Raw genomic sequence first — 12865 nt, 5'->3', positions numbered from 1 at the left:
TTCGATTTTGTTCCGATTTGACAATGAACATAGAAAAACATCGCGTTTTTCTTTTGTCCTCAAAAATTTACGTCACTTTCTGACAGGACGCTGGAAACGTCAAAATGGCACAGATTTCAGGTGCATGTTATTTTTAAAATCGATCTGCTTAATGTTGAGAGTTTTTAAAACTTAAACACAACGCTAAAGTGTCAATTTATTATCAAAGAAACGTGACGTTAGAATCTCTAAGAGAGCAAGTTGAAATAACTATTTTTTTAAGATTTGAAATGTGAATAGATTTTTCAAATTTAAGTTCCCCTTGCATTTCAGAATCTTCTGTGTCCATATCTGGCATTGAAAATATTTGGCTGAGAATAGTCGTAGGTACAAAAATTCGGTTGAGGAAATAACTGACCCAAACCGCTTGCGCGCCGTTTTCCCGTGATAAAAGGAGAGTAGTCCATAAACGACATTCGCGGCAGCTGCACGCCAATATGGCGGCTATACGCTACACGCACGCCGTGGTCAGTCGCATTCCTCTTTCGTTGAGGACGAGAGGAGAACTCGACTTGGAAGAGGCCAAAAAGGAGCACGAAACTTACGTACGACTCTTGAGGGAGTTGGGAATTGACGTGATCGAACTGCCACCTGATGAGGCCCTACCTGAGTGCGTTTTCGTTGAGGATTGCGCTGTTGTTTGCAATGGAACGGCCCTCATTTGTAGGCCTGGGACGAGTCATCGAGTTAAAGAAGTAAGGAGAGACATATTTCGGTCTATAGTTTTCTTGTTTCCCTACGAACAACCCTATTTAGTATACCTGTAACTACCATAAGGAGTTAAGTACCTACATTGATTTATTAAAACTAATTCAAATGCCCTCTGGCAAAAGAATAAATGAAGACAAACAGGCGATGTATGCTTATCGTTTAAATTTGCTATTTATCACTGCTATCCGTAACTATAATGATGGTCTAATAATAGGATTAATCTTTATTACTGAGCTAAATTCACAGTTTTCTGCACTGGTCAATTTGTACTTCAGTTAAAGGCTCAGTGTGTTGGGCAATCATCAAACGCTCTTTGGGTTGTACCGTAACTGTTTCAATTTTGAACTGAGCGTTCAGGTTTTCCTAAGCTAACCCAACAACAGTACTGTCTTACATTTCATAATTGCCAAACACACTAAGCCTCTATCTAAAGTACAATTGTTTCATTATAAGGGACAACGCAGTTACCAGGAATGCGTAAAACCAAATTTTTCACACATGTAAATTGAAACTAAAATTAAGAAAGGAAATCCTGGATACATTGAAAAACATATCTTGATTGAGGATCTATGCTGTTCCTTCGATTAAATATCTGTTTAAATTCATTAAGAGCAATTAGGTCAACTCGACATAAAAATGCCATTCAAGCGATCGTTTTAAATCAAATTAGGTTGTTAATTAAAACAGCAATAAAATGAGAGCTGTATAGTGGAATATGTTCATCCGGCTTTTGAATAATTTTCTCTAAGCTTCCTATATTATATAATTAATCCCAAACCATGTATAGGTTTGTACAGTAACATTCGATACAGAAAGTTACATCATATAACTTGGAGGTCAGTGACGAGAGAATTTTTCCAATCTATCTAAGATAAATCGTTGACACTGGTTAATTTGAATTTATTATTTGTATTTTTATGTCATTACTTAGATGGTTTTCTTGTAGGTTGAGACAATAAGGGTGGTGCTCAAAAAAGAGCTGGACATTCCCATAATCGAGATGTCGGACAAAAATGCGAGATTGGATGGAGGAGATGTCCTCTTTACAGGTAATTCAATACTTAAAATCTTGAAAAATAAAATGTTTAATTTTGTTTTTCAGGCAGGGAGTTCTTTGTTGGAATTTCTAATTTTACAAATGAAGTAGGAGCTAGAGCTGTGGCTGCAGCCTTCCCAGAATACCCTTGCACTCCCATTAAGGTACTCAACCCATGAGCGATTTGTGTAATTGCTAAATACATCTTCACCTTCAATAGAACTATTTTTAATACCGCGTTTCATGATACGTTACTAGCAACTTCCTGCCTTTTTCTATTATAGTTAATTTGAATTGTGAATAATGAATGCGATTGTAACCAAATTTTTCTATTTAGGTTCCTGGCCAAAAACATCTCAAATCGTACATCTCAATGGGAGGCCCAGATTTGCTGTGCGTGGGCGTAGGCAAGGAGCCTCAAGAAGTACTCAAACGTATGGAGAGAGAAGCCACATTTAGTTATCAAACGCTTACGTTGCCGGAAGATGAGGCTGCTAATGTTTTGTACGTAAATGGGACTCTTGTTCATAGGAGTGCAGAGGAAATTCCCCTGTCATTTAAGGTAGTGCATAGAATATTTATTATTTTAATTTTGACAGTACATGGAAGCATTGTTATATTTTTTCACAGATCTTTGGAGAAAAAATCACTTTCCCGACAAGGTCGATCAGTTTTGAGCAACTATCCAAGCTGTCCAGTGGATTATCTTCTAGTTGCTTATTGGTGCGGAGAGCGAAACACATAAGAAACCTCTAAGAAAAATGCCCTTTGTTGCCAAATTATAAGAGAATCCCTGCCCTACCACCCCATAAGTCTTCAAGTAAGTTCTAATTAAATGGAGTATAGGCTCAAAAAAAGATAGGTATTTTAAAGTTGTTGAACATTAAAAAATGAGTTATCTGCCCCGATAATCCATCAGAGTGTTAACAAAATTGAGGGAAGTTTGTATTGATAAATAAGACTTCAAAAAATAATTATTGTTTTCTTTGGAAAATTCCAGGAACATTAATAAGAACGAAAATACAAGATGCGAGGTGTTGAGGCCTTATCAAAAAATTAATATTTTTTTATTTTTGCGAAACCGTTTGAGATAATGAAACGAAATTTTGTAGATGTTAATACCTACAGGGAATATACATTAAAAAAAAATAATTTGATACTCCAATAATGAGTGTTCCAACGGGTCATTGAACAAACATACGTGTTTTGTACGGTTTAGAAGATCACAATAAGATGGGACAATTGGAAAACTGTACATATGGAAAGAGTATTACAGAACAAAATATTTTTTTAAGCCTTATTTGTTGGTAGAAGGATTTTTACAAGCTTGGAATCGCCCTATATGTAACTACTAAGTCTTGTCAAGTGATCTGCATTATAATTATAGAAGAAAAATAATTGTTTATCTCTATGTAAATAGCGAAAATAGAAATTTTACTATTTATGGAAGGTTCAGAGTAGATTTAACCTCGCAGTGATTTGTGTATTATTATTATCTACAGCCGAAATTTATGTCTTGAATAAAATAGAAAATAATTTTGTATTTCAAGCAATAATTTAATAACAATTAAGCAAAAAGTCTACTTTAGTTGGAAGTACGTCTCCTGCGTATTTAGTATTACAAAAATCCTCATTTGTGAATTTGATTTAGTCATTCCATTTCGTTGCCTTTAGGTTTGATACAATTAGTTCCTTATTATACGGTGCGATTCTTTTTAACGCGCAACTTGGTGTTTTACGCGTTAAATTTCTAAATCAATAATAAGCTCTGTTCAATATTTTTCCACGACTCCCTACGAAAGTAAACATCACCAACAGAAAAATAGCGTTCAATTCCTGCGGGGCAAGCAAGTCGTTTAACGCACTAGCGTGTCAAACTGCCTATGTGGCACGTTAAAAAAACGCACTGTATTTTTTTGTAGTTAGCTGAACCTAGACAGTTAACAGAATGTTTGTATAATTTGTTTTTAATTATGTGTAAAACACAAATTTTTATTTTTTCATTAATCATTCCATGTAAAGTATTACCTTAGTTGAGCTAATTTTTTACCTTCAGTTCTGCGATTTTCATCAATTTCGATATAATAATTGACGCATTTATCTAGAATATGATTACGTTAAAAATGTTCTAGAAGTTAGTTTCAAGCACAAGAATGTAGCAGGTTTTTTAATGTAAAATAATAAAGTTTAGTATGACAGTTTATAATTTGATAAAAATTCCCAAACAAACCTATTTTTATCACTTAGCGGTTTTTTTTTCGAATTTAGACCTATGGTCAGGAAATGTATAGAAGAAAAGCAAAAACTATGGGTCCTTTAACTTTATTGGCAAAAACTTGAAAACAACTACAAAAGCAACAGGACTATGCCCAATACATATCAAATGTAAGCATCCTACAGACTGATTGTTGAATTTATGATAAGGAATGATCAAAAAAACTTAAATCTAAAAAGATATTTTATATGCAGTAGTAATACATGAATAGTGACAATTTAATATCTTTGAGAGAAAAATGAATAAATTAGCCATTTTACTTCTTTTGTTCCACGGCATGTTGTCTGGCGGGCTCTCCAGTATGAGTGATTGGTATGTTCTTATGCTCAACATCCATTTTCTCGATAGTTGGAGCAGTGATGGTCAAAACCCCATCCGAAGACAACTTGGAGTCGATCTTGTCCATATGACAGTTCTTTGGCAAAACATACCTCCTTACAAAGTGTCTGGAAATATACCCGTGCTCGTCTTCTTTCTCCTCATGCTTGCCCTCTACAGTAAGGATATTATCCCCAGTGAGCTTCACAGTGATTTCTTCTGGTTTGAATTGCTGAACGTCCAAACTAGCTTTGAATTTGTCCTTGTCCAGGCTAATGGTGGATCCGGTGTCCTGGTGAGCAGTGCTGGAGCGCCAGTTCCTCAAATAGCCCGCTGGGGTTCTGGAAAGGACGCGGTTGTTGAGATTCAAGGGCTGGAAAATGTCGTCGTGTCCCAATCCGAGTCCGAAGTGCTGGTCCAGGATCCTGGATGGACGGGCCACCGGATAATCGTAGTCTCCGAAGAAAAGCGGCAAGAGAGACGACATAGTTTTTCGGTTATTGCTGCTGGAATTAACTTCTAACTTTCAGTTAACGATCGTTTCACGAGGATTTGCAGTAGGAAAATGGTGTCGCTTTTTGCGCGAATTCAACTTATATGTGACCGGCGAATGTTCTGGGCAAGCATCGCGCCATCTTCTCGACTATTCTGACAAATTCAAATAGAAATGTCTGGTACGCTATAGAAAGTTCCAGTGCTTGTGAGTGGATGGCGATACAAGTAAATTATTTTTGAAATCGAAATTTCGATTAAAGTCGCTGTTTTTATGACTGGTAATTGAAGGAAATGAGTTTTTCCTGTTTTTCTCCACCGGTTTAAAGATAGTAGTTATTAATTGATGCTATAAATCAGCTAGGGAACAGAAAATATCCTCTTTTTAACGAACCTCTAAATTTGGCAATGTCGCGCTATTATGACTATGTTCAGCAATTGTTATTGACATTTGACATCACGATATCTTTCGAAAACAGTATTTCAATTTTTTTATAAACAAATCAAAACGAATTTTGAACGTTTCTCTCTAATTCATTCATTTAATTAGATTTATTTCATAAAAACTTACGAATTTCGATTGTAAAACCGTTTACTTCAGTCATGGCCCTTTTACCGTTTCTCTCCTTTGACGAAGACCCGTATGGCAGGCGGCACACCTTGGCAAATTTTATCGACCCTCAAGAACTTCATGAATGGCCCTTGATGCTACCCACAAGGTACTCAAGATTATATGCAGTAAATTGGCCAGGAATTGTGAGCCTCCCTTGCTTTTTATCCTCTAGAAGATTATGAATTTTTTACTTTTGGCTTGACTCAATCTTACAAACCCCCTTTTAACTTCTACTCCTAGTCCTTCAAAACCTGCCAAATTACACTAATTTAGGTCAATGGATCACTTGCGTGATTTACGAAGCCAACTAGCACACTTTGATCCCAGAACTTCACTCACCATTGACAAGGACCATTTTCAAGCCAACATTGATGTGCAACAATTCCGACCTGAAGAAATTTCTGTTCGTTTGCTTGATGATCATAGCATTAAAGTGGAAGCCAAACATGAAGAACAACAAGATGATCACGGATCTATTTCTAGGTTGAATTTTTATTTATTTATGTTAATGTAACCAAAAACTATTTTTCTGCTCAGACACTTTGTGAGACGTTATCTATTGCCCAAAGACTGCGATCCAACTAAACTGAAGTCCAAGCTGTCTTCTGATGGCATCTTGGTAGTTTCAGCCCCAAAGAAGAAAGAAGGAGATGAAGAGGAGGGTCAGGAGATACCAATAATGCATACTAGGCCTATATTTAGAAGGCCTCATTTGTGGCCCAGTCACCACGGGGAAAGAAAGAGGAAGTTAAGTTCCTCAAATTAATGAGTTTCAAGTATTGGTTGACCATTATTGTGGATTTTCTTCCATATTTTTGGCTTTTTTCCTTTTATTCAATTTGAGAATAAAGCCTCACACACAAGTACTGTTGTTGGATTAATAGAATTGTACATTGTTCTCAATTAAAACTAACTGAGAATAAATTCACCTTTTACTACGGGTTCAGACAAAAAAAACCTTTTTTAACATTTTGGGAACAAACCTGTCATTATTATGAAAAGCTAGGAAAAGAAAATTAACAGCTCATTAAAATGTTTGGAAAATGAGCATCTAAAATGTGTAAACCACTAAAGTTATTCTCAATTGCTAAGGAATAACATTTTTTTAAAATGTAAAGGTGAATGTTATTTTCCTTGTTAACCAAATGTTTATTTTGAACAAGTTCTCATCCATTCCCAACAAATTCTTCACCTGAAGTATTCATTTATTAGCAATAACCCAAGTCTTGCATTTTGAAATTCTAGTATTAGTAGAAATGAATAGGTGTACTAATGAGTAGTATGGCATGCTATGTATTGATGTTTGCACTGCAGGTTGTCCTTTACACCTTATGATTCAGTATTTATGGCTAAGTAGATAAAAGTAGAATATCATTCTATCATGATTTAGCATTTAAAAAAAATCCTTCAGCTATTGGGAAAAATGACGTTTTAAGTTTTTCCCATAGCAACTTGAAAACTGCATATGCTCTTAAATGGAGATTTGTCATTAATAAAGCCTTAGTAAAGCAAATTCAAAAGGTTTTTTAATTAATACCAGTTTTAATTAATCGCATCCAAGTAAGTTCCCCAATTAAATCCCAGAAACTGTAGGCATTTGGGCATACTATACATTAAAAAAACGTCTTGTTGATATCACTAAAGTAAATTGTTTATTATCTTAAGAGAGCAAAAAAAAATGACAATAAAACTATTCATTTGGTAGCATGAAAATACAAAACTGATTTCAAGAAAAATTCTTAACACTTTGAACATATGGAGCCTACCTACTACTTAAATGCATAATTAATAATTTAAGGGATTAACACTAGACCTTATTCTTAACCTTCCTTCTGGGCGTTTGCCTGATTTTCAGTCTTCTTATTCCCAATCGGACCTGTCCTGAGAATGGGAATCTGTTTGTAATCCACTTGCTTGACCTCTGGCTTCTTTGGTGCAGCAAGACTCAAAACCCCATCACTGGACAACGCAGATTGCAGCTTCTTTGCATCCACATCGTCTGGAAGAACATACTTCCTCACAAAATGTCTGGAAATGAATCCGTGCTCGTCTTGCTTTTCCTCATGCTTGCCCTCAACAGTGACCGTATTGTCGTCGTTTAGTTTGACGGTCAGTTCTTCAGGCTTGAACTGCTGCACGTCGATTTTCGCCTGGAAATGGTCCTTGTCCACTGTGATCGAGGTGTCTTTTTCCACTTGGGGTAATTGGTTGAGGACGTTCACCAAGGACTGCAAAGCTTCTTCTGGATGGAAGAGGGGCGTCAATTCGCGTCTTGGGGCGCGATGATGGTGAATTGGGTAGTCGTCAAATAGCAAGGAAATTAGAGACATTTTTTTGCCTTTATAATGAGAAGATAAATCGCTGGTGATAATGCACTACTGATGCCCTTCGTCGGTGGAGCGGGTTTACTTAATGGCCTTAAAGCCTTCAGCAGTTGCTTTTTAACAGCTGGAGATGTGTCGAGAATATTCGTGATTGTGGTAGGGAAGTATCGAACAATTCGAAAGCGAATGCGCTGTTTGGGCTGTCATCAAGAATAGTGCTGTGGTCTGTATTGCGAATTTTTTCTACCAAAAATCACATTTTTTAATCTTATTGCTACAAAATTTTATAGAAATTTTACTCAAACCGAGTAAAATCTGTAGTATCAATAAATGTTTGTGCGTGTTTCTCCCTCATTTTTTCTGGATCGTTGTAACTAAACTATAGTTTTGTATTCCGTTTTCACAGCTTCAACCCACAGGTTCTAGAATTGTCTGGCTGAAATCTAAACTTCTAGACTTTTTTATCACATCTGTTTTGAATCACTCAACTAGTTCTTATTGCTGACCTCATTGCAGCTAATTTTCTAGAATAACCTGGAAGAATTTATTGTTTTTGAAGCAATAAAGAGTGAAATAATCAGTCATTATTGAAGAGATTTACCCCATTACATCTATTTTTCGTCGATGGCGCTGTGTCTTTGGGTTGATTCAGAATCCTCAGAGAGCAGTTGTCGGTTAAAGCGGCTCCAGCCTCGTTTGCTCTCTTTGATTATCGTGCAAAGGTTCCGGATCGATCCGTGATGGGCTTGTATATGATTAATTTGATAACGTCTACACTTTGGAGTCAGATCAACCCAGGAATACGATCTCATTGTTCATCTCTCCAAAAACCACTTTACTTGAAAGAGGTACAATGGTTTTGAAATGACATGTTTACATTATCCATAGTATAAGTTTATGGTGAGACTGGAAGTCTTTCCCTAGCTTGAAGTGAAATAGCTTTTGGACGAAGATGTGTAGCAGATGGATGGTATTCCTGAGTTGATAAGAATGCAAAATAAGGGCACTATTATGAACATTTTTAAAAATTTTAAAATCCAAACGTCAAGAATTTTTTTTGACAACATGGTGTCTAAAATGTTTATATTTTTTAATGTATTTAGAGTTGTAAATTTGTATCAGTTGTGTTATTTCTGGAAAAATATTTACATCAACGTATACTAATCTAAACCAATTCAGGTTTTCCTTGCGGGCGGATATTTTATCGAAAAAAGACCTCTACAATGTTTTATTAATTGTGATAACTTCCTGACGCGTGCGTTTTGGTTTCCTAAATCTCAATATCGTTAAAAATCATGGGCGCATTATAGTTATTTTCTTTTATAGAACGCTTTGTATGGATTAATTTATTTACTAATTATTTAAATTCTCAAGCGTTTTTGCCTTATTATTAATTATTATGAATTATTAAAAAAATAAAGTGACAGTTGTTCAAACACGGCGATGTCATTTTTCAACTTTTTTGTAAATGACGTACTTGTACTCTTCTGTTTTCCTTTAGCCCATTGGTTTAAAAGGAGATAGCACTATACGGACCCTTTTCTGGTATAACCTAACATTTCCGATTATGTTTTGTTTTATTTTCGTTTTTTGGCGCCAAAGTTCTGGTTACCAAATCCTATTGAGTTCCTCTTAATTAAAAGAAATATCCCTAAAAACAGTAAATAAATATCCCTGAATATTACCCTATCAATTTTTGAATATGGATGTAGCGGATGTAACCGCAGGCCAGCGTCAACACCGAGATGAAGTCGGCATTAGATGTCAGAAACTTTTTCAGGACTTTTTGGAAGAGTAAGTATTTGGTTTCCTCCCAAAACTTCTCTATTTAAGTCGCCTCGACAGATACAAGGAAGATGGAGAATTGAAATACCTAGAACTGGCAAAAGAACTGCAAAATGAAGAGCGCAGCATTATTGAAATCAGTTTTGAAGATGTCGAAAAGTACAACCAAAATCTGGCCACTACCATCATCGAAGAGTATTATAGGATATACCCCTATGTCTGTCAAGCTGTCTCAAATTTTGTTAAAGATAGGTCTGAGTTGAAGAAGCATAAAGATTGTTATATAGCTTTTATGGATGTCCCAACAAGGCATGTAGTAAGAGAACTAAAAACTGACAAAATTGGAACTTTAATTCGGATTTCTGGGCAAGTTATTCGCACACATCCTGTACATCCTGAACTGGTTTCAGGGACTTTTCAATGTCTTGATTGTCAGACTGTTATAAAGAACGTTGAACAACAGTTTAAGGTAAAATTTATCAACATTCAGTAAACTGATGATTTTTATACTATTCATTTTCCAAAAACAGTACACAAACCCAACAATCTGCAGAAATCCAGTGTGCAACAATAGGTCTAGATTCATGTTAAACATAGACAAATCCCAGTTTGTTGATTTTCAAAAGGTTAGAATTCAAGAGACTCAAGCAGAGCTCCCCAGAGGCTGCGTGCCTAGGAGTGTTGAAGTTATTCTTAGAGCTGAAAATGTAGAAAGTGTTCAGGTTTGTTTTACCCCTTTTAAGAGTTAAAAAGAGATTTAATTTGTTATTGAATCAGGCAGGTGATCGCTATGACTTCACAGGCACTCTCATAGTGGTGCCAGATGTAGGTTCAATGTCTTTGCCTGGAGCAAAAACTCAAATCGCCTCAAAACATAAACATGGAGATGAAACTGAGGGTGTTAGAGGTTTAAAAGTCTTGGGGGTCAGAGATTTGCATTATCGAATGGCCTTTTTGGCATGTAGCGTGCAACCAACAAATCCAAAATTCGGCGGCATTGAGATGCCTTTAGGTAATTTGTTCTTGTTTGTTTTAAATCTTCAAGTTTACTCTTTGGGCTTTTAGGTGATATCACTCCCGAAATTATGCGTCAGCAAATGACTGAAGGGGAGTGGCGACACATGTATGAAATGTCCCACGATCGAAATCTCTATCACAACATGATTAACAGCCTTTTCCCCAGCATTCATGGCAACGACGAAGTCAAAAAGGGAATTTTGTTAATGTTGTTTGGTGGTGTGTCAAAGACCACAAAGGAGGGTACTAGTCTTCGAGGAGACATTAATTGCTGCATTGTGGGAGACCCCAGTACGGCTAAAAGCCAGTTTTTGAAACAAGTCTCTGAATTTTCTCCCAGAGCTGTATATACTTCAGGCAAAGCTTCTTCTGCTGCAGGATTGACAGCAGCAGTGGTCAAGGACGAGGAGAGTTCTGACTTTGTAATTGAAGCAGGCGCTCTTATGTTGGCCGATAATGGCGTTTGTTGTATAGATGAGTTTGACAAAATGGATCCTAGAGATCAAGTAGCCATCCATGAAGCCATGGAACAGCAGACCATATCCATTGCAAAAGCTGGTGAGTGTGAAACAATGAATCAGTTTATTAGTGATTAGCACTTGACACCATCATTGAACATATTTATCATAGAAAAATTAGTCGACTTGTAGTATGGAAAAACTATAATTAGGAAAAATTTGAAAATTTGCCAAAATATAAAAATTGATTTTTGGTTTTACTTGATTGAATACGCGACTAATGCATTTGTATACTCTTCAAAGTATATTAATAATATTTCCCTCGCCTCCTGGGAATCAGGATAAATTTTTCTTTTCAACGAAATGTATCATTTACCACTTTATCAAGATTAAAATTAATGCTCAAATTAACATACAGTACGGTTTCTTCTCCAATTTTATTTTTGAACACTGTAACATGGGTTAGGTTCAGTAGAACCGAGCTTAAGCAATAATTTAATAGTTAGAACACTCTATATCACAATTTCTCTTTAAGGTGTCCGTGCCACCCTCAATGCCCGAACATCGATTTTGGCTGCTGCTAACCCCATAGGAGGCCGCTATGATCGCTCGCGCTCGCTGCAGCAAAACATCCAACTTTCTGCCCCAATTATGTCTAGATTTGACTTATTTTTCATTTTGGTAGATGAATGCAATGAGGTAATTGATTACGCTATTGCCCGAAAAATCGTGGATTTGCACTGCAACATCGAGGCCAGCGTAGAAAAGATCTACTCCAAACAAGAGGTGTTGCAATACATCAGTTTTGCAAGAAAGTTTAAACCCATGATTAATAAGGAAGCTGGAGAGTTGCTGGTCAGGTACGTTTCTCTGTATATCAAATAATTTAATTTTATAATTTTGACGTATAAAGCTATTACAATCGTCTGAGACTGAGAGACAGCACAACATCAGGAAAATCCACTTGGAGAATCACAGTACGACAGCTTGAAAGCATGATTCGATTATCAGAAGCAATGGCTCGAATGGACATAAACGACGAAGTTCAACCCAAGCACGTCAAAGAAGCCTATAGACTTCTCAACAAATCCATAATCAGAGTAGAGCAACCGGATATACACCTTGAAGCAGATCAGGATCAATCCGTACACGAGGATGAAGGAATGGAACCGGAAAGGCCGGAAACTCCAGCTCCCCAAGCTGCAAAAAAAAAAATGGTGCTCAGCTTTGACGAATATAAACACCTGAGCAACATGATTGTGGTTTATATGAGAAAGCAGGAGGCTAAATTTGAGGAGGAAGGCACTCACAGGAGCGACGTCATTGAGTGGTATTTGAATCTCGTAGCTGATCAAATCGAGTCCGAGGAGGAGTTAATTGAGAAGAAGGATATGTTGGAGAAGGTGTTGGATAGGCTGATTTATCATGTAAGATTTAATTTAGTTTGAAATCCAAAATTTGGGTTTTTTTGCAGAGCTTCGAATAATATTAATGATTTATTTGTTTGATTAATCAGTACATTTGTTTATCATCCAATGCCTGATGTTAGGTTGAAAATGATAAATTAAGTGTGCATTGTTGCGTTTATTTGGCAACAATTTTAAGTTCTGTGACTAGTGCTTCAAATTCTGTAAGTTTTTTTGCGCTATTTTCAGGACCAGATCATTATTCCCCTAAAAAAAGTAGGTCTGAAAGGAGGAAGTACTCAAGAAGACGAAGAGGATCCGTTACTTGTTGTTCACCCCAACTACTTGATAGATCAATAAAGTTTTTTTCATCTTTAATAAGATGCAAATT

At 36.3% G+C, this 12865-nt stretch overlaps 5 protein-coding genes across 5 annotated transcripts; 3 read left to right on the top strand and 2 right to left on the bottom strand.

The window, feature by feature from the left end:
- Positions 1 to 425: 425 nt before the first annotated feature.
- On the top strand, positions 426 to 3992 carry LOC136419278 (N(G),N(G)-dimethylarginine dimethylaminohydrolase 1). The gene is made up of 5 exons (XM_066405493.1): positions 426 to 734; positions 1697 to 1799; positions 1853 to 1950; positions 2124 to 2348; positions 2417 to 3992. Exons 1-5 carry the CDS (start codon positions 477 to 479, stop codon positions 2540 to 2542), a joined length of 810 nt encoding a protein of 269 aa, XP_066261590.1. The 5' UTR covers positions 426 to 476; the 3' UTR covers positions 2543 to 3992.
- A 100-nt stretch (positions 3993 to 4092) lies between these two features.
- LOC136419280 (protein lethal(2)essential for life-like) lies at positions 4093 to 4978 on the bottom strand. The gene has a single exon (XM_066405497.1). The coding sequence runs from the start codon at positions 4864 to 4866 to the stop codon at positions 4318 to 4320; it is 549 nt and encodes a 182-aa protein (XP_066261594.1). The 5' UTR covers positions 4867 to 4978; the 3' UTR covers positions 4093 to 4317.
- Positions 4979 to 5329: 351 nt separating this feature from the next.
- Positions 5330 to 7004, top strand: LOC136419279 (alpha-crystallin A chain-like). Its single transcript, XM_066405494.1, has 3 exons — positions 5330 to 5590; positions 5758 to 5967; positions 6022 to 7004. Exons 1-3 carry the CDS (start codon positions 5475 to 5477, stop codon positions 6248 to 6250), a joined length of 555 nt encoding a protein of 184 aa, XP_066261591.1. The 5' UTR covers positions 5330 to 5474; the 3' UTR covers positions 6251 to 7004.
- A 221-nt stretch (positions 7005 to 7225) lies between these two features.
- On the bottom strand, positions 7226 to 7868 carry LOC136419281 (heat shock protein 27-like). The gene has a single exon (XM_066405498.1). It carries the CDS (start codon positions 7812 to 7814, stop codon positions 7305 to 7307), a length of 510 nt encoding a protein of 169 aa, XP_066261595.1. The 5' UTR covers positions 7815 to 7868; the 3' UTR covers positions 7226 to 7304.
- Positions 7869 to 9347: 1479 nt separating this feature from the next.
- Mcm6 (minichromosome maintenance 6) lies at positions 9348 to 12858 on the top strand. The gene is made up of 8 exons (XM_066405701.1): positions 9348 to 9602; positions 9654 to 10062; positions 10124 to 10315; positions 10371 to 10605; positions 10659 to 11168; positions 11604 to 11928; positions 11982 to 12495; positions 12724 to 12858. The coding sequence occupies exons 1-8, from the start codon at positions 9511 to 9513 to the stop codon at positions 12832 to 12834; spliced, it is 2388 nt and encodes a 795-aa protein (XP_066261798.1). The 5' UTR covers positions 9348 to 9510; the 3' UTR covers positions 12835 to 12858.
- The last annotated feature ends 7 nt before the right edge of the window (positions 12859 to 12865 follow it).

Source organism: Euwallacea similis, chromosome 2 (assembly GCF_039881205.1).
Source record: "Euwallacea similis isolate ESF13 chromosome 2, ESF131.1, whole genome shotgun sequence".
Classification (NCBI taxonomy): domain Eukaryota; kingdom Metazoa; phylum Arthropoda; class Insecta; order Coleoptera; family Curculionidae; genus Euwallacea; species Euwallacea similis.
The sequence above is the reverse complement of the archived record's forward strand: the minus strand, read 5'-3'. Positions and strand labels throughout refer to the sequence as shown.

What these genes read in the sequence shown, in the direction of transcription:
- LOC136419281 (XM_066405498.1), bottom strand. Translation starts at nt 7,814, where the DNA reads ATGTCTCTAATTTCCTTGCTATTTGACGACTACCCAATTCACCATCAT.
- LOC136419278 (XM_066405493.1), top strand. Translation starts at nt 477, where the DNA reads ATGGCGGCTATACGCTACACGCACGCCGTGGTCAGTCGCATTCCTCTT. An exon ending in AGGAGATGTCCTCTTTACAG is followed by an intron (nt 1,800 to 1,852) that starts GTAATTCAATAC and finishes TTTGTTTTTCAG; the next exon opens with GCAGGGAGTTCTTTGTTGGA. An exon ending in AAATTCCCCTGTCATTTAAG is followed by an intron (nt 2,349 to 2,416) that starts GTAGTGCATAGA and finishes ATTTTTTCACAG; the next exon opens with ATCTTTGGAGAAAAAATCAC.
- LOC136419280 (XM_066405497.1), bottom strand. Translation starts at nt 4,866, where the DNA reads ATGTCGTCTCTCTTGCCGCTTTTCTTCGGAGACTACGATTATCCGGTG.
- LOC136419279 (XM_066405494.1), top strand. Translation starts at nt 5,475, where the DNA reads ATGGCCCTTTTACCGTTTCTCTCCTTTGACGAAGACCCGTATGGCAGG. An exon ending in CCCTTGATGCTACCCACAAG is followed by an intron (nt 5,591 to 5,757) that starts GTACTCAAGATT and finishes ACACTAATTTAG; the next exon opens with GTCAATGGATCACTTGCGTG. An exon ending in GATCACGGATCTATTTCTAG is followed by an intron (nt 5,968 to 6,021) that starts GTTGAATTTTTA and finishes TTTTCTGCTCAG; the next exon opens with ACACTTTGTGAGACGTTATC.
- Mcm6 (XM_066405701.1), top strand. Translation starts at nt 9,511, where the DNA reads ATGGATGTAGCGGATGTAACCGCAGGCCAGCGTCAACACCGAGATGAA. An exon ending in TTTCAGGACTTTTTGGAAGA is followed by an intron (nt 9,603 to 9,653) that starts GTAAGTATTTGG and finishes TCGCCTCGACAG; the next exon opens with ATACAAGGAAGATGGAGAAT. An exon ending in AAAATGTAGAAAGTGTTCAG is followed by an intron (nt 10,316 to 10,370) that starts GTTTGTTTTACC and finishes TTATTGAATCAG; the next exon opens with GCAGGTGATCGCTATGACTT.